General features: G+C 38.4%; 1 protein-coding gene and 1 pseudogene across 1 annotated transcript in view; one reads left to right on the top strand and one right to left on the bottom strand.

Moving 5' to 3' along the window:
• Nucleotides 1-20,777, top strand: part of LOC110314895 (vomeronasal type-2 receptor 26-like) — a 25,072-nt gene extending 4,295 nt beyond the window's left edge. The window contains exons 3-9 of the mRNA XM_021189090.1: nucleotides 2,450-3,259; nucleotides 11,316-11,540; nucleotides 13,950-14,215; nucleotides 15,627-15,801; nucleotides 15,885-16,035; nucleotides 20,539-20,578; nucleotides 20,651-20,777. Coding sequence (XP_021044749.1) covers nucleotides 2,450-3,259; nucleotides 11,316-11,540; nucleotides 13,950-14,215; nucleotides 15,627-15,801; nucleotides 15,885-16,035; nucleotides 20,539-20,578; nucleotides 20,651-20,777 — 1,794 coding nt within the window. The remainder of the gene's footprint in view (nucleotides 1-2,449; nucleotides 3,260-11,315; nucleotides 11,541-13,949; nucleotides 14,216-15,626; nucleotides 15,802-15,884; nucleotides 16,036-20,538; nucleotides 20,579-20,650) is intronic.
• Nucleotides 16,419-16,536, bottom strand: LOC115063312 (annotated as a pseudogene).
• Nucleotides 20,778-20,837: the final 60 nt, after the last annotated feature.

The raw sequence follows: 20,837 nt of genomic DNA, 5'->3' as shown, positions 1-20,837 counted from the left end.
TCCCTCTCTCCCTCTCTCTCTTTCTCTGTTTGTGTGTACATGTATGTGTGTATATACGTACATGTATGTGTGTGTGCATGTATGTGTGTACAGTAAGTGACACCTGTGTGTATGGTGTGTGTTATATGCCACTGTGTCCCAGGACTGTACAGGTAGGTACATCAGCAGTCACACACGGAGACCTGATAGTCTTCCTCCATCTCTACCTGTACTGCTGTCTCGAATCAGGTCTTTAACTGAGTGAGAAGCTTGTGATTCTGGGCTGACTCATCAGTAAGCTCTTAGGATTCACCTGTCTCAACTCTGCTCTTTGGGGTAAGCAAAGGCAGGCATCTCTGACTTGCTATGGAGAGGCTGAGGAGTCTAATACAGGCCCTTATGCTTGTAGATCAAGCACTTGCAAACCAGAGTGCCTCCTCCCTATCCTCATAATATACATACATACATATATAATACATATATTCATATTACATATAATTTTTAAAGTTAGTGTACAAAGTGGATTTATCTTGGCATCTTCATGCATGTATAACATTATAGTTTACTCTTCAGTCCCCTTAGGCTTGGGCTATGAAACTACACAGGTATAGTCTGATTCTGAGGTCAGCTCCTAGTGAGCAAGACAGTAAATTAAATCCTCCTTCCATAAACTGCCTGATCCAAGCCCTGTCCTATTTAGTTTGTTGCCATTGTGAACTTCCATTTCACACCTGCAACCTGAGCCAGACTCATCCAGGCCTGTTCATCTGCCTGCAGACTCTGTGAGGTGCTGTTACTTCCCATTCTCAGTTCCCACAGTAGGTCAGTGTTAGAAGATCAGTTCTCATCTGAGATGGCAGCTTACCACAGCCCTCTCAGTCGTGGAGAGCTAAAGCTCTTGTGTTTGGTCAGTTCATCTCCCTGGAGGAGCAGCTGTCTTCCTGAGAGCAACACCTGGATTGGAGACCTGAAAGAATCCTGGGCTTGTCCTGTCAGCAGGACAACAGGTCTTTTTGCCACAGACGCTTGCCTTATGTTTTGGATGCATTTTTGTCACCTTTCAAAAACATATTTTTTTAAAATTTATGGTTTAACAGTAGCTCACTCAGATTTTGGAATATTTTAAGTAAACATAATTATAAACTAGATTCATAGGCCTCATGAGTGCACTGATAATATTTAATAATATAAACATTGCATCAAGTTGCATCATCTATTTATATTGCTTACTTTGTGCATTTACTAAGAATTGATACTTCTTATGCTACTGTTTCCTTCCTCAATGTACTCATGTTTGCTCCGTTTTCTGATTTCTTCTTTCCTATTCCTCTTTGTTCTCCCTATATACCCCTCTCTCCCAGTCAATTAACATGTATTGAGTGTCTATATTCAATTACCATGATTTTGGATTCAATAAATGAAATGTTCACTAAACATTCTAATTCAGATACCTGGTGAGAAGTCAGTGAATGGAGCCAGGGTGTGAGTTGTGGATTATGCCATGTTTTAATGGGCATCTGATTTTAGGAGATTACTGAGGGAATTTGTGTGGAAAGGGGTTTCAAGTCCTAATCAGAGCCATGGGACAGAGGGATATTCTAATATCACCAGTGTAGAAATACATAGAAGATTCTGATAGACAGACTGGTGGTGTTGGCCAAACCTTGAAATACAGTCCTTGTTCAAAGGAAAAAAAATCCCAAAACTCATTTAGGAGCACATTTTAAAGAAATGGATTTTTTTCTTGCCAATAAGTGAAGTGAATTTTAACAATTGATCACTTGTTTTGGCAAATTAATGATCTAGTTCACTCCCAACTCCAGATGAGATACCCTAAAGTGCATAGGAATGACAGCGTAGTCATCTCAATTAAAGTTTTCTGGAAGAAGAACAGCAATGTGATGGGAGTGAGCAGAAGATACTGGTAAATAGGAACTTTACAACAGTCTTTGAGGTAGATAGTTAATCTTTTATCTTAAGCAAGCTTGTATTAAGCATGACAGAAAGACAAAAACAAAGGAACATATAAGAAAATACAGATTTCACTAGTGGGTTTTAAAATGCTTCTTAGATTCTTCTTTACTGGGCAATTAGTAATGGAATTGTCACTTAAAATAAAAGGCCTTTAGTGTTAATTTTTCTTCACTTCCATATCAAGAGGAAGAAAGTTTTGGTATGGAAAGTGACAGATTTTCAACGGTTCTAGTTTGACTGGTAGTTGTCTGAAATGAGAGAAGGTGATAGACACACTGTGACCCTGTTTGATACATTTAATAAAAGTGAAAAAAAAGATACACTTCATGAAAGGACTAAAAAGTAAATGATGAATGATAGGTAACATTAGTCATTTCTTAGCAAAGTTATTTAACTCTTTAATTTCTCCTAGAGTGCATTAAGAGAAGAGGTACACCACATCATTTAAGAATAAACCAATACACGTGTCTTAACTAGTAACTTTCTTTCTCTGTAGATCAGCTATGCTCCTTTTGACCACAGTCTTGGGACCAGAGTCCAGCTCCAGTCTCCTTACCAGTTTCCTGTGCACACCACAGCTCTGTATCAGGGAATTATTCAACTGCTGCTATACTTCACTTGGGTCTGGGTTGGCCTGGTAGTCACAGATGATATGAGGGGAGAACTCTTCCTTAGGTATATCACAGAGGAGATGACAAACCATGGACTTTGTGTTGCATTTGCCGAAAAGGTTCCAGAAATTAATGCTGAGGACACAGTAAACAAGAAGCTTTTTAGGAAAAGACTCATACAGACACGTGTTATCATTGCATTTGGTGACACATATTCTCTTCTGAAGTTTGTCAATGACATCATTTACTATACTACTTTTCGTAATGTCTGGATCACAACTTCTGATTGGGATATCACCACATTTCCTTTTCAGCAACATATAAGTTATGTATACTTTGGTGGAGGATTATCATTTTCTGATCACATGGATCAAATTCTGGGATTCAAAGATTTTCTCAGAAATGTTCAACCTAGAAAATACCCTCATAATATCTTTATCCAGGATATGTGGTCGATCTTATTTGAATGTCCATATTTGTATCAGCACAAAGTCAGGGAACTAAGTCAATGTGAGCCAAATGGCAGCCTGAGCACACGACCTCTGCATGTTTGGGATATGAATACCTCACCCTATAGCTACAAAGTCCACACTGCTGTGTATGCCATTGCCCAGGCACTCCATGAGGAGCTGTCAGTCAGAGTGGAAGGAGATTCATTGGATAAAGGTGTACTCCAGGCTCCTCTCCCATGGAAGGTAGCAGTAGCTGGTCTTGCATTTTCCTAGGTAGTTGCAACTTGACTTGTAAGTTCTGCATTTTACTTAATGACCTTTCATAGTTCCTTTCTAATTAGAGACATTATTCAGGAAAAACACATTGTGGTGTTTAAAGTTGAACTAACATTTCTGTCAGAAAAAAATATTAGCATGATTCTGAAAAACCATTGTCTTCCTTATTTAAGCACATTCAAACTATAATATTCAGGCCCTTTCATTGTCACTTCTTTTTATTATTGCTTTTATTGTTTTGTGAAGAAACTATAGAATACAACTCAATGTAACAACAATACAACAATGCTTTGTTGGACAGGTATAAATGTGAGATATTTATTATAAGGTATTTCAGGAACATTTGATGCCAACAGTTTGTTTTATTTTGATAAACAAATCCTAGAAAGAACACATAGCTCTATAAGGACAGACATTGTTATCCATGACTATTCTTCCAGTGTGTGTGGCTTCATGAGTTTGAAACCAGCCTCTACTGTATAGACAGACCTCGTCTTTAAAATCAGATCCCAATCTCATCCAAAACAAAAAACGTTTCTCTAAAATGAGTATGGATTGAATGGTGTGGCACTAATCACAACATATCCACTTTCCAAATGTTTCCCCTTTGCTCCTGCTTACCTTTACAAACCTGCTGAGTTACTAAAGATGGACCAGAGTTCCTTCCTCTTCATCCTTGTCAACACTAGTTTTTGAGATTGTTTAAATTTGCTCATTGTTTGCTACTTTCAAACACTTAATTAATGAATGGTGGACATTTTCTACCTCTGCCCCATTGCATTCCTTATTCCTCCATCCCCTGTTGGAGCCTTTTTCCTAAGCAGCACTCTTTAATTCTCATGACTTCTTTTTGTAGGTAGGATCCTCTGAATTTAATTAGAGTTTTTAACACAGGAGTGGGGTTTTTGATGGACTAAGGAATAGTTATGCCTTTAGATCACATAAATCTTTTGTGTGTTTTGAATTTGACATCAGGCATGCTAAAGCACAGAATGTGGTATAGCTTATGGTGAGCTGCTTTCCTCTGTCACTTAGATCAGTAGTGTTAAGCATCTTTCCACCACTTTATGGCCACATGTATCTCTTTCTTGATAAAACAATCTAACTGGCATTTTTTCTTATTTTAACTTTTTGACTAAATCATTTCATTAATTACCTATAAATTGGGATAATAACTCTTCATTAGGTGTCTTGCTTGCAAATATCTTCTTTCATTCCGTGAATTGTCATTTTACACTGTTGCTTGTTTTCTTTGTTGTGTAGATGCTTTCTTGATAGGAAATTTTATCTTAGCTTTCATTGACTGTTCTTGATATCCTGTTTGAAAACATGATCACCAAGACCAAGGCCATCATAAGACTTCCCTCTCTGATTTATTCTAGGAGTTTTTGTCCTGAGGTTTTGTTGTGTTTTTATATTATTTGTTGTATGAAACAGACAAAAATTCAACTGTAGTTTTTCACCCTGTTTTCACAACAGCCTGTGTAGAAGAGACCTCACTTTACCCTTTGCATGTTCGTGGTTTTGTATGTGTTCGTTTGGTTTCTGCATTTCCCTTCAGCTCCTCTGTGATGTGTGTACATTATATGCCATGCTTGTACTGTTGTAATTTTATAAAACCAAAAATTCAGGTGACAGCAGATGCTGGCGAGGATGTGGAGAAAGAGGAACACCATTTGGAATTGGAAATGCAGTGCTTTAAATTTTTTCTTCTTGATCAAGTTTGCAAAAGGCATGTTCTGTGAGGATTTTAGGCTGTGAGAAAAAACAACATTCAGATTTTCATAGAGACTGCCCTAATCTGTGGAACTTTTGTATAATGAACTATTTTAAACAGCATTAACTCTTCTAATCCTTGATATTATTTCCTTTCTATGTCTTTTCAATCTCTTTCATCAGTGTCTTACAGGTTTTACCATACGTATATTTTACCTACTTGGTTAAATATTTTCCTAATTAGAAAAAGTATTAGGAATATTGTTTTATTGTTTTTATTGGCATATATTTATTACATTGTGTTGAGTTTCATGAGGATAATTACATACAAGTGTATAAATACACATTTGACTACACTTCCCCTCAATTCCCTTAATCCACTTTCTACTCCCTGCAGAGGTGTGGTGGTTTGAATGAGAAATGTACCCGGGGGTTCTGCATTTGAACAATAGGTTCTCAAGGCATTTGTCTAGGAAAATTTGGATGATGGACAGTTCTTGCAGTAAATATATCAATGCCGAAGGGTTTTGCCATTTATTTATCTTCATCTTACTTCAGGGCCACCCTCTCATCTTGCAGGCAAGGATGGGAACCTCAGCTTCCTATGCCATCTCATGTGCTTGCTGCCATGGTCTTCATCATGATAGACTCTGGTCCACCCAGAACCATAGGCCCAAATAAACTCTTTCTTCTGTAAGTTGCTTGAGTCATAGTGCTTTATCACAGCAACAGATCAGTAACTAATACACACTTGTGTTAGTCACATTTGGTGCTCTACACATTTCTGTCTTTACTCCCATGTTTTCCACTTTTATGTACTCGTGTGTGTGTATGTGTGTGTGTGTGTGTGCACTTTTGGGCATGTGCAAGTATGTGTACAGTTATACACAAGTGTGTGAGCATGTGTATGCATGTGTGCATACAGGTCCTTATGTTGTCCATGTGTGTGGATGTTTGTGTTATAAAGTAAACACTACAATTGAGTGAAAAAAACTACAGTATGTGACTACATGAGTCCCATATTTTCTTAATATAATCATATTCTCATACCAATTTTCTCATAAATGGAATAACATCATTAGTCTAATTTATAGATAGATATAGTTCCAACATGTGTATTCCAAATTTTCTTTAAGCATTCATTAATTGGTTGACACTATATTAATTACTTTCCTGCTGCTGTGGTAAAACATTATGACCAAGTACAGTCATAGGAGAAATAGTTTGACTTCCCGTTCTAGAGGTAAGGTTATCCTGTGGAAAGGAAGCACAGCGGGAAGCATCAGGTATGGTGACAGGAGCAGGAGATCATATTTCAATCAGAAGACAAAGCAAAGAGAAGCAACTGAAAAGTCTCTATTCTCTCCAAGCCCATCCCCAGTGATGTTGCGTAGGCTCCTGCAAGGCTATTACTCTGAAATCTCCTGAAATATTGACAACTTACTAGGTGACAGTTATTCAACACCTTAATCTATGGGGGGCAGTTTTATTCAAATTACCTCACCCTCCTAAGCTGAGTCATGAACTCATTATTGTTGCAGTAAGCCCTAATGTTAAGTACCTCTGATACACTGACTTAAAATTCCTTCAAGTAAACACCAAGAAGTGATGGAGCTGGATCCTATGGTAGGACCTTTTCATTTTTTTAGAGGAATATCCCTTCTGAATTCTAGAGTGGCTGGCCTAATTCACATTCCCACTAGTAGTATGTAAGCATTCTCTTTTCTACATATTATAGGCAATATTTGTTATTATATGGGTTTTCTATTGGGATAATGAAGTAATCATCACTTTGTTATGGAAGAAGGAGTTTATTTTGGCTTAGGTTTCACAAGGAGAGTCCTTAATGGTGGGGAGGCATAGCAGCAGAAAGCTAGAATAAGAAGCAGAGACATCATATCGTCAACCACTTGTAGGAACCAGAGAAAGTGTGTGGAATGAGGCTACACCATCTCAAAGCCAATCCCAGTTTCCTTCTTCCTTCAGCAATGCTCCATGGTCTAAAAATTCCACTACCTCTCAAAATATCACTTCTGAAGGGAACATTGATTATTCAAATCACTATACATATATTTCTACTGTTTGAGTTCTGTGTGTGTTTGTGTGTGCGTGTCTTTGAGAATTCTCAAATTTTCTTACAGTGTGGTTTGATCTGATTAATTCTCCTTCCTTTCAACTTTACCTTTCTACAAACAGATTTGCCTCCTACACGCTTAAAACCCTTCAAGATCAATTACTGCTGTACTAATAATTTCGGATATGTTACCTTGTGCTGGTGAATGGTCAACTTTCCAGAGGTTATACTCTTAGAGAAAATTGACCATCCCTTCCAATAGCTTACAATTCCCAATGGCATCTGAGGTATGGGTGGGACTCAATGCTCAAATACTTTAGGCTGGCTTGTGCTTTTGAGGTCTCATACATGCATTGAAACTGAACTCATATGTACAGCTGCTTTGCAGTGTCCAGAAGATACTGTTTTCTTGTAATCATCCACAGCCTTATTACATGGGGATTCATCCACTGGCTCGTATTTCATAAGGCTAATATTGTATCATTCAAAACATTTTTTAAATGAAACTATATTTTGTTTATATTCTTTTCTCCCCCAAGTTTATCCATCTTCCTGCCTCCTCCCAACCATATGTTCTTTCTCAAAAAAACAGACCAAAGCTCATTACGACAAACCACTCAAAACCAGAAGAAAATAAAATCACATCCTCCCAAAACAAGATAAAACAAAATGTCACACTGTATGCAAATTAAAACATACACACACAAAAAACAATGGAGTCCATTATGTTGGGCATTTGCCCCTGAACATGAGACCTGCCCTGGTGTGCTTGATATACTCAGTGCACTCTGTAAGAGAAAACTGGTTTTTCCTCCACCAGCAGGTAGAAGTGAGTGTTCAGTTTTTCATTTTAAACCTAGTAACTAGATTTTTATTCAGTTCATTCATTCATTGACTCATTCATTTACTCTTCTAAAATAAAACAAAAAAAATTTAATAAAACAAAATGATGATATGGAAGTCTGATGACAGAAAGTAAAGTGCCTCCTCTTCTATAGTGTTCTCTGAACTATACGGGAAGAGTTATCATTTTACTTTTTTTAAAAAAATATTCTTCTCATACAATACATTCCAACTGCTGAATTCCAACTCTCCATTCCCACCATTCTCCCATCCATCCATGCTCAACTTAGGCTCCCTGGTCCTCTTTCTTCCTTCTCTAAAATGTAGGAATCACAGGGATAGCAACATGGCATAACAAGATACAGTGAGTTGGGCACATACCCTAATATCAAGACTGAATGTGGCCACCCAGCAGGAGGAAAGGGGTACCACAAGTAGGCAAAGAAGAATCAGATATACACTCTTCTACTGTTAGGAGTCCCACACCACAGCAAGCTAAACTATCACAGCATATATGCAGATGACCCAGTGCAGATATGTACAGGCTCTGTACTTTTCAATTCAGTCTCTGTGAGCCACTATAAACCCTTCTTTGATTCTGTAAGATGTGTTCTCCTGGTGTCCTGGAATGCTCTGTCTCCTACAATCCTTCTTCCCCATCTTCCTTGGGATCCCCAGGCAATGCATAATATTTGGCTGGGTATCTGAGAATCTGCTCCCATCAATTGCTATATGAAGTCTCTGATAAACTCTGGTCTAGGCACTGCTCTATGACTATAGAAGAACAGCCTTAGAAATCTGTTTTTGACTAGTTGCTCTTGTGGTAGTCTATTGTGTTTAATTCTTCCTTAGTTTTTTGAGCAACCCAGCTTCAGGTTCCTGGCCATCTGGGCAGTGTCTGGCATGGGATGCATCTCATGGCTTGAGTGTCAAGTTATACCAGTCATTGCTTGCTCACTCCCACAGATTTAGAGCCACTGTTATCCCAGCACATCCTGCAGTCAGTACAGGTTGTAGATCCAAGACTTTGTGGCTGAGTTGGTGTCCAAGGTACACTACTGGGAGTCTTGCCTAGTTACAGAAGATGGCCAGTTCAGGTTTGATATTCTCCATTACTAAGTCCTTACTAAGGTCACTGTATAGGTTCTAGAAAGTGTCACTCCTCTAGGTTTTGACATTGCCTCTAAATACCCCAGTATTCCATTTCCCTCTGTGTCTCCCTGTCCATAACTTCTACCTCCATACCTCCCTCCCCAAACTCTTCCTTCTTATTCACATCTTTGTCAACATCTCTGTCTCTAATCACCCACAAAATCTATTCCATTTTCCATTTCCAGGAAGATCCATATGTCCTGTACCTTCCACCAACAGAATCCTCCTTGTTACTTAGCCTTTTTTGGGTCTGTGGATTGTAACATGATTATCCTTTATTTTACAGCTAATAACAACATATACACAACTATATGCTATGTTCTCCATTCGGGTTCTCGGTTGACTCACTCTGGATCTTTTATGGTTCCATCCATTTGCCTGCAAATATCACAGTCTCATTTACCTAAGAGCTGATTAGTAATCCATGGTGTCGATACCCTATAATTTGCTGATCCATTCTTCAGTTGAGAAACATTTATGTTTTATCCAATTTCTGGCAATTTTAAATGAAGTCACTGTGAACTTAGGTGAGCAAGTATCCTTGTTGTAGGATGGAGTGTCATCTGGGTTTATACCCAAGAGTAGCTATATCCTGAGGTAGATAGAGTCCCAATTTTCTGAGGAGCCAGCATATTGATTTATATAGTGGTTGTACAAGTTTACAGTCCCTCCATCAATGCAGAAGTGCCCTCATTGTTCTTCATCCTCAACATCATAAGCTTGTGTCTTTGATCTTAGTCATTCTAAAATTTGGAAGACAGAATCCCAAAGTAATGTTGTTCTGCTTCCCTAATTGCTAATGATATCAGATATTATTTTACATGTTTCTCAGCCCATTGATATTCCTCTGTTGGGAATTCTCTGTTTACAAAAGTACCTCATTTTTTCATTTCGATTATTTGGTTTGTTGTTGCCTAGTGTCTTCAGTTTTTTAAAATATATTTTGGATATTATTAGCTTCCTGTCAGATATAGAGTTGGTATAAATTATTTCCCATTATGTAGACTTTTGAAGTTGTTTTTTGACTTGCAGTAGCTTTTTTATTTCATGAAGTGCCACTTATTGTTGATGTAAGTGCCTGCACTATCAGTGTTCTGCTTAGGAAATTATCTTCTATGCCAATGTGTTTAAAGCTGTTCTCTACTTTTTTTTCCCTTCAAGTCCAGCGTGTTTTATTTAATGTGACTGTTAATTTGCCTTGAGTTTTGTGCAGGGTAATAAATGCAGATCCATTCACATTATTAAACATGAAGATATACAGTTAGAATAGCACAATTTGTTGAAGATTCTTTTTCCATTGTGTGTTTCTGGCTTCTTTATCAAAAATCAGTTGTCCAGAGGTGTGTGGATTTACTTCTGGTATTCATTCAATTCAATTATATTGCTCAACATGAGTGTTTCTGTTTCTGTGAAAACACTTTGTGGCTTTTATTACTATGGAACCATGGTACAATTTAAAATTAGGGATAGTGATATATCTTGAATTTATTTTAATATTTATTGTATTAATTCTACTGATCTAAGAGTATTGTAGATCTTTCTATTTTCAGATATCTTCTTCTGTTTCCATATTCCACGACTTAAAGTTTTATCATATAAGACTTTGGCTTGATTCATTTGGCTACTTGATTTTTGATATTGTTTTGCAACTTCTGTGAAGAGGTTTGTCTTCCTGATTTTTTTCTGTTTGTCATTTTTATACAGGAAGGCTACTAATTTTTGTTTAGTTAATCTTGTATACAGCCACATCTATGAAAGTGTTCATCAGTCATAGGAATTCCCAATTAGGGGTTGCTTATGTATACTCTCATGGAATCTGCAAATAATGATACCTTGAATTTTTATATGCTAGTTAGTATCCCTTGATCTGCTTCAGCTATCTTACTGTTGTATTGCTCATTTGGTTAAAAACATCTGTTACCTCCAGTATTTGCAGTGTTTTTGTCTGAATGTGTGTGTGTGTGTGTGTGTGTGTGTGTGTGTGTGTGTGAGAGAGAGAGAGAGTTTGTGTGTGTGTTTGTGTGTATGCTTGTGTCTGTGTGTGTTTATGTGTGTTTGTGTGATATAGGTCTAGTGTGGGCATGGATTAGCCCTATGCCAAATGTTTGATATACAGAACAATAATGAAAGCCACAGGAACATAGAGTTAGAGAAAGAAAGGGCAGTTAATATAACCATGTTTATTTACATCTCAGTGACTTATAGTACAAGTTCTGAACATTATGTTTTTACTTTTAGCTCCATCCATTCTTACAAAAGGTACAGCTTGGGAGAAGCAGCAATGAGGAGAACATTGTGAACAAGGAAGTTGCAGCTACCAAGCTTGACATCTTTAATTACCAGTCTCTGCAGAGTGGTACCAAAGCTCAAGTGAAAGTTGGCGAGTTTGTCTTTGAATCTCACAGTGTTCAGCATCTTTCCCTAAATGACAAACTCATATCTTGGGGTAAATACAACAAGGAGGTGCGTATCTTTGAGTTCAGTACCATGTGCTGTTCTCAGAGTGGAACTCCTCAGATAAGAGAGTTGTCAGAAGGAATCAGCTTTTGGCACAAGAAGAGCAAAAAGAAGTAATTGCCAAAACCCAAAGCTTCTGATCGCAGAATAGCGAGAGAGAGTAAAATCACAGGAAACCACCAGCTTCTGGGTCCCAGAAAAGTAAGAGAGTGTTAATGGGTCTTTAGCCTTTGCCTTGCATCCATCACTGGGTCCCACCTTGATACCTGAGTGCTGGTGTGGATCCCCTAAAAGTTATGCCTTTCCTGTCTATTCTTATGAGTGTTGGATATATCCTATCTTTGACTCACTCTTTCAAATCTTTCTCTGATTCATCACTTTGTCTGGTTCATCAATTAGATGATCTCTCTCTCTCTCTCTCTCTCTCTCTCTCTCTCTCTCTCTATATATATATATATATATATATATATATATATATATATATCAAGTGTTATCCCCATTCCAGGTTTCCCCTGCTCCCCGCAAACCCCTATTCCCTCACCCCTTCCTATTCTTCTATGAGGGGGTTACTCTACCCACCTACTCACTCCCACCTCCCTGCCCTCTATTCCTCTACACTGGGGTATCTATCAAGCCTTCATAGGACCAAGAATCTCTCCTCCTATTGATGCCTGACAAGGCCATCCTCTGTTATATATGCAGCTAGAGCCATGTGTACTCCTTGGTTGGTGTCTTAGTCCCTCGGAAATCTGGAGGATCAGGCTGGTTGATATTGTGGTTCTTCCTATGGGGTTGTAAACTCCTTCAGATCCTTCAGTTGTTTCTCTAAGTCTGCCATTGGTCCTATGGCTTGCTGCTAGCATCTGCCTCTGTATTTGTAAGGCTCTAGGAGGGCCTCTCAGGAGGCCTTTCAGCAATCAGTCTCCTTTAAGCAAGCATTTCTTAGCATCCACAATAGTGCCAAAGATTGATGACTGTCTATGGGATGAATTCCAAAGTGCAACAATCTCTGGATGAACTTTTTTTTAGTTTCTGCTCTGCACTTTGTCTCCATATTTGCTCCTATGAGTATTTTGTACCCCTTTCTAGGAAGGACCAAAGCAACACACTTTTTTCTTCATTCTTCTTGAGTTTCATGTGGTCTGTAAATTGTATCTTGAGTATTTTGAGCTTTTTGGTTATCAGTGAGCAAATACTATGTGTGTTCTTTTGTGATTTGGTTACCTCACTCAGAATGATATTTTCTAGTTCCATCCATTTGCCTAAGAATTTCATGAATTCATCATTTTTAACAGCTGTGTATACTCCATTGTGTAAACATACCATATTTTCTTTATCCATTCTGGTGTTGTAGGACATCTGGGTTCTTTCCAGTTTCTGGCTATCATAAATAAGTGTACTATGAACATAGTAGAGCATTTTTTCTTCTTATCTGTAGGAGAATCTGTTGGGTATATGCCCAGTAGTTGTACATGTGGGTGCTCAGGTAATGCTATGTACAGTTTTCTGACTGCTTCCTTCTACCAACTAATTTTACCTTCTTTGTTTGGTATTAAATATGTGCTAAGGGCTGAGCCATACCACAACTAGAAAAGCTATTTTCAGTAAAGAACACAGTCTCTGGATGCACAGTATAATTAAATATCCTGGACAGATATTTCTGGACTTGAATTTTAATTTTTTATGCACATTCATCCCCTTGTTTATGGAACTTTTCACCCTGAATATCTCAGGAATATGATAAAAAGAGAGCTTACATAGAAATGTGGAACATTATGTTCCTCAAGAGACCAAATAAATTTTCTCCAATGGAAAACACTGGTTACATCAACCACTTTAAGGCAGGTCTCATGTTCAGGATGAGTTTGGTATCACAATAAGGGAATCAACAATATTTATACAAATACTTTTATTTAGTTACAGTTTGATGGGTTTTGTTTTGCTTTGTTTTTCTTTTTGTGCTGTTGTATTTTATTTTTCTAGATTTTGAGGGATTGTTGTTTTATTGAGATTTTGATTTGTTCTTTTGGAAAGAACATAGAATTGGGTGGATAGGGAGGGGAGGATCTGGACAGACTTAGGGAAGGAAAAGGATATAACCAAGGTATATTCAAAGTTTCAAAATTGTTTTAAATATAATAATACATAGTATATGAAATATAATATAAATAAAAATAACAGCTGAATGAAATAAAATCAATTGTTCAAAAGAGAGAAAGAAGAAAGAAAGAAGGAAAGAAATGAAGGAAGAAATTAAGATAGAAAGAAAGAGACATGTTAAATTCACACTCTCCAAAAATATGGTAGTTTATTGTTGTTACAATAAACAGAAGTCCTGCTGAAATCTACTCTCTGGATGCTAATATTGGATGTCATTTATTGGCTGCCTTCCCTCCTCCCATGTCTCCTCCACAGATTCCTGTGTCTGTTTGCAGTCAAAGTTGTCCACTTGGATATAGGAAAACACCTGTTGAAGGGAAACCATTCTGTTGCTTTGATTGTCTCCCATGTCCAGATGGAGAAATTGCAAATGAAACAGGTATTTATAAAATAATTTTGAATGTGGAAATTTATAGAAATCATTCTAAATGTTGGAATGATTCCCAGTGGGGGCAGGGGCTTGTAACACAAATCCTGAAGACACAGTTACCTCCTAATACTTTAAAACAAGTTCTTGCCGGGTAGAGGTTTTAAGTTTCAGCACTCAGTAGTTGAATCTCTAATTTCAAAGCTAGCCTAGTGTTCAGAGTGAGTTCCAGGACAGCCATGTCTGCTTAGAGAAACCCTATCTTCAAAAACAAGCAAAGACCCAGTCATTTTTGTTACTGTTGTTTGTTTGTTTATTGATTGGTGGGTTACCTTTTCCAGATCAAACATGTGGTCTCCAGCAAACCTTCAGTGTTAGCTTCCTGGGTAACTAAGACCACCAGAATGTGCTTCTACATTTGGCCCTGTTTTATCTTCTGCACATCTGCATTGAATTCAATTTATTTTCTTTGCACCCCTGCTTTTCACAAATGGTTATGTTACTGCTGTAGCAATAGCAATGCTTAAAGTTATTGTTCCCTGCATACCCTAAACTATGAACAATGGTCAGAGGTAGAGTCCCTGTATAACCCAAACAGTTAGTCCCTGAAAGCCTTAAACAATAGGTAAAGTTAATACTGTTCCTTTGGAATTACTTTGAATCTTGTGGGAGCTCTCATTATGCATTCCCTGAGATGGTAAACTAGCATGAGTTCACTATACAACTAAGCACTGAGATATCCCAAAGGATGAGTGACGTGCAGGGCTCTGAGTGATGTACAAAAATACTCCTCCACTGCACTTTGACTGTCAAGATGTCACATCTTCCTTAAATTTATTCTATGCAAACCTCCCCAGAGAATATCAACAATGTTTCCTACCAGCTTTGTGTCCTTACTTCACATTTAAAATCTATTTCAAAGCAGCTATTTTATCATGTCAATTTTATTCTCCTGAATGAAATGTTTACTTATTAATGGCTGTTTAAGATAATGTTTTTTTTTTTTTTTTGCTTTGTTTTGTTGGTAAAGTAGTGGTAGTTTGCAAGCCCACTGTTTCTTCAGTGCTGGGCTTGCAGATGAGCACTACCAAGTCCTTCATCTTTCTTCTTTTAAAATTAACTTTGTATTGGTACTTTGTGATTTTCACATAATACACCCCAATCCTTCTTATGTTCTCCTCCTCTTGTATCCATCTTCCCCCTTGCAACCTTCCACTGTACTAAGAGAAAAATGTCTCATTGTGGAAGCTGTTATATGTCACAGTGTGTCCTTTGTTATTGCCTTATGCCTACAATTCTTTGCTGGACAATGTTGTTTGTTTGCAAATGTCCATTGGAATGACTCATTGGTCTACTATGAGTTTTCTGGATTCTGATACTCTATAGTTACTGGAATTCCTCTTGGTTATCCTGTTTTTATTATCCTGTGTTATGGAGATCCTGAAGTTTTAGATATTTTGGAGTAGCTCCTTCTTCCACTCCAGGAATTCATAGTGCTGTAGATGTTGGGGTGGACCCATTCAAAGGCCTAGATCATAAAGACCTTCCTTCCTTTATGCTTTCAGGTTCAGTTCACAAACAACCTCTCATACAGGGCCAGCTATACCCTGCTACTCAGGTGAAGTTCAGGGATTATTCTCCCAAGTGCTGCAATTGGTGAAGGACATGGCCAGTTTTCCAATTCTCACAATCCAAGGGCCAGCTTTTCTTCCTGTCATAGATGGCAAGGGCCAAGGGAGGGTAGGAGAGAATCTCTGCTTGGTTAGCACCACCAGCCAGCACATAAGAGGCAGCTCTGTATCTCCCATACTCATGTTCTTCAGGCTGGCTCACCTGCAACGCCCATATCCAGAGCTAGCTCTACTGTGCTGACCAGGCAAGGTTCAGGACCTGGTCTCCTGAGTGCTGAAGAAGGGAAGAAGTATGGACAGCTCTCCTGTTCTGATGACCTTGGGGCCAACACTCCTACCAGTGGTAGGTAACAAGAGGCAATGGAGTTGTCATCTCTCCCTCAACCTTGTCACTGCATGGCAGTCAAGTGGATCCCTAGCTCTGTGGTGCTGGTTTATTTGGGTCCCCAACCACCAGGGACAGCTCAATTGTGCTTACCAGGGGAGGTGCAGGGTTCATCCTCCTGTGTGCCGCAGATGCTGAAGGAATTTCAATAGGATCACTCTTCTTTTGGTCTGAATGGCCCCTTCTGAGGAGTGCCTGTATTGAGTATTGTGATTATACTCCAGCTTCTGACCTTCAGGCATAGAAAGACTTATAGTGTCTGACCTATTCCTAGTTCTGGGAGACATTGGGGTTTATGCAGCACTGAAATAGTGGTGATCTCAAACTTTCTTTTTCCAGGGAGTGATAGGCTGTTAATCATTCAAATTTTCCTAGGTTCAAACACTGTGGTTAGACATAACCTCTTTCCTCTCTGCCACCTACCACAGCAGGTACCCCTGCAACCCTTCTAAGTGCAGTCCTTGCTATGTATTATCAAATTCAAATACACCTTTTTTATTTTTATTTTTAGAAAAGTAATACACTGACTTAAATAGATAAAAATTGAAGAAAATATATCCACACTAATATTTTCAGATTCTCTAGGTGTACCATCTCTTTAAAGAACCTTTAGGGGCTGGTGAGATGGCTCAGTGGTTAAGAGCGCCGACTGCTCTTCCAAACGTCCTGAGTTCAAATCCCAGCAACCACATGGGGGCTCACAACCATCCGTAACAAAATCTGATGCCCTCTTCTGGAGTGTCTGAAGACAGCTACAGTGTACTTACATATAATAAATAAATAAATAAATATTAAAAAAAAAGAAAGAAATTAAAAAAAAAAAGAACCTTTAGTTTTAGCTAGTATGCTTATGGCAATCTTTCCCTCTTCTCTGCATAGTGATGTCTAAGCCATCAAAAAAAGGCTTAATGCTTACACTGAATCTCCTTTCCTTCAAGTCTAACAGCCACCAATTATAACATTATCTTTGTACTTCAATACTTACATATTTCATAATTTGAAGTAATAATTTTATGCTGTTTCTCAATATATTGACTCTTACAAAATTAGTTTATAAATTATCAAGTTTATATTTACTGAAAATCAGAAGATTAACTGGGTGATAGAACCCCACTGTCCTAATTAATTCTAAGAAAAATATTTCTATCATCATCACGCATTTAGTGAAGTTTTGTGCTGTGAATTGAAGCTAAAGCCTTGAAATATGTTAGGCATATGTTCCAGATGCAACTGTAATTCACAGACCATGCAATTCTCACCATAGAAATGTTTCATTATTTGGACTAAATTTAATTAGAGCTCATCATTTGCATATAAATTCAGGCTAGGTTCTATGGCACACTGGGTTTTCAATGGTTATCAATGCTTCATTATATGCTTTTTAGAACATTTAATCTATTCTCTTGTAGTGAGAGGACTGAGTGAGCCAGAGCCAGGCTGACTCTGTGACTGTTTCAAGCTGGTAATTAGGGAGAGTAGACTCAAACTTCTGTTTATCAGACCAGAAAAAGTACAACACATATCAATTTCAGAAAAAAAACAAAAAACAAAAAAGAAAAAACACACTCCTGAGAGGCAATCAGTAAACTTTCCCACCACCTAGTCTGAGCCCTCTTCACAGACATCCAATCAGCAGCTGTAGAAGCTGCCTTCCCACCTAACTTCAGTCAAGTATACTTGATCAGAAAAACTCCCCCAAGTCCCCATTAACCAACCACAAAGGCACCCATATGTCTGGAGATGTAGGCAATCATTCAAAGGTAAAAGTCACCTACTTCTACCCCCACAGGCTCTTTATTGACATTGCAAATTTCACACCTGTGTCTTCCATCCTGATTTATAGTAGATCCCTACATTTAAGTTCTATGCAGAATAAATGACCTTTCCTGTTGCATACTATTTGAATATGGAATATTATTCTTTGCAACCCTTACATTTGGGGGCTAATCTTTGATTTACTATAACCACTAACTCAAATAGTTGAGCTTTTTCTGTTCCAATTGGTAAGTCTTGGTGCCTGGTTATCTATTGTCTTGTGTGTCTCTGTGTTTAATCTGGAGTCAAAGAAGGTCAAAGTAGATAAGAATGTTGTTAACCAGCAGGCATTATGGAGTATTCTCACCACCCTCCCTATAGGAAGAACTTGCTACTTCATCTTTGATTTTTGAATAATCTCTGGGTTTATGGGCTTTTCATGTGCAGGAAGGAAGACCATCTAAAAGAGCCTTTTGGCTCAGTTTTTATTTTCCCAGAAATGTAATTTGTATCTCTCTGTGTGTATTCTGTCTGTGCTTTTTGTCTTCTTGTACAAGATTTTCTTTCATTCCTAAGATGAGACAGGTGCAGAGCACCCCACAGAACTTTATCCTAAACCATTAAGTACAGTTGTGTGAGAGTCTGGTCTAGTTGTTCAGCATGGCAAACTAACTGTCATTTGCAGAAATAAATGGCCCACTTATAAAGAAGGATGGTCTGAAAAGAAACTTTTAAAATGTGATTTTAATTTTTATTTCTAAGTTCTCTCAAAAAAGTTTTCTATAAAAATTCTCAGCCAGGCGTGGTGGCACAGGCCTTTAATCCCAGCACTTGGGAAGCAAAGGCAGGTGGATTTCTGATTTCAAGGCCAGCCTGGTCTACAGAGTGAGTTCCAGGACAGCCAGGGATATACAGAGAAACCCTGTCTCAAAACAAACAAACAAATAAACAAACAACCCTAACAACAACAAAACCAAAACAAAAAACAAAAAAGTTCTCTAAGAAAGTTCTTCCAAATGGTTCTTCTCTTAAGATGTTCTTCAATTCTCTAAGGAAATGGGGATTTATTCTCTTTTTGTCCTCAGCACTTATACGTCTTTCAGAACACATGATCACATGGTAAAAAGTTCACCACAAGTTTACATATAAATTCAAATTAAAAATTGAATAAAGAGTTTACAACAGAGAAAGTTGGATATCTCTTAAGAATATTTATTTTTCTAAACATTCATCATCTTTCACTAGCTCTACATAGTCACAGAAAGTTAAAAACCCTAACTTTTCTGACTAATGTATTACTGAAGTTTCATATAGATAAACTCAGTCAATATTTTGTCTTCTGTTATTCCACCTATAGCAAATCATTAGTTCCCGTTTTATGCCCTTTGGTTAATTGTTTTACTATCATTTGGAATGTGCTCCTAAGTTCTAGATGCATGCCTAGGTCAGAAGCAACTAACTTGGGGTACTAGAAGAATGGACATGTCGCTACCATCTCCGACCAGTAGAAAAGAAGTGATGAAACCAATGTCCTTCTCAAAGCAGTTTATTCAGGATCATAACTATGGGCAGTAAAAAGATCCCCCGACCTCTCTTGGCCATCCCCTTTTATACCCTCTAGTCCACTCCCCATCACCCTATTCCATGTAGGCACAGTTCATTGGCACAGGACTACATTCATCACATCATCTGNTCTTTCGTCATGGTGCATCTGTGCAGTGCAGCTTAACAGATGTGGCTATCTTGAGGGATATGAGGAAGTCAGTTTTTAGCCATTAGATTTGGCGGCAGTCCTGGGTGCCATCTTGGGGCCGCGGCCAAACCCGCTCCTCACATCTCCCCCTTATTCTTTAATTTGGCAGAGAGCATGCCTGTCTTAGGTTGCCCCCTGCAACAATGCTCCTTACCTGTCATCAGGAGACAGACAACAGTGGTCTGATCCCTGTCTTAAGTTGGTAACATGCCCAGGGAGTCTTACCCATTATTGACTACTTCTCTAGCATGCCAAGCCACACTTGAGGAGATTGTCCCACCTCCACAGCTGCAAAGGGTTGTACCAACAGAGCTTAAGCCCTGCAATGGTGATGTTGCATGTGGCAGATGCACCAAAAGGCCAGGACACTGATGAGCACGCAGCACAGTGCCAATCCACCAATACTGGTCAATCCTTTAGGTGTGACATAACGGTGGCAATCCAATTTGCAAGTCCTTCAGCCATGGAAACATCCATCCAAGTGGAATTGACCTTTGGGGTCTAAACAAGGTCATAACCTAAAGGGCCTGCACGGGCCATGGTACAAATCTAGGCATTCTGGTCACAATAGATAATGAAAACATAGAAGCATTACTATAAAAACAAATATCCTCCTTACATTCTACAGCATTATCAAAATAACTACCATTATAAACTGAAAATACAAAAGGAGGCCAAATGCATACAGGTGTGGCTTTAAAGGATACATTCTTCCCACAAGCAAATTGAATAACAGAAAGCTCAAATAATACAAATCCATTCCAATAAAAGCTAGCATTTCCCCAAGCCCCACCCATCAACATACTCAAAGGAGAAAGATCTGTACAACTCCCATTTATACATTTGTACATAAGCACTATCTTGAGAAATATTATATATTACTTGAAAACACAATAATCCTCTCAGGCCTAACTTTAAAAGTTCCTTAACCCCCACTATATCTTCATCTCCAGGTAAAAAGGGTAAATGCAAAGATGCATTAGAAGTAAAAAGGTGAGGAAAAACTTGAGCTGAATGGGTCAATGGCAGTGGTTTGGGAAACACTGACATGATTCCTCATTGTAGATCTTCAGTCATCACTGCAGGCAGCATCATCACTCCCAGGAGCAGCTTCATCAGGGCACCTTCATCCATCTTGAACTACCCTCGTCAATCACTCTGGAACCCACAGCGGATGGCGATGATCCTGTGAAAACACACAAACAGACCCTCTTGTCCAGATCAACACAGGATCGGGTCCATGCCATTGTCC

The sequence above is a fragment of the Mus pahari genome, unplaced genomic scaffold, assembly GCF_900095145.1.
Source record: "Mus pahari unplaced genomic scaffold, PAHARI_EIJ_v1.1 scaffold_9758_1, whole genome shotgun sequence".
NCBI classification, from domain to species: Eukaryota; Metazoa; Chordata; class Mammalia; order Rodentia; family Muridae; genus Mus; species Mus pahari.
Note: the sequence above shows the minus strand (reverse complement) of the source record. Positions and strands in the feature narration are given on the sequence as shown.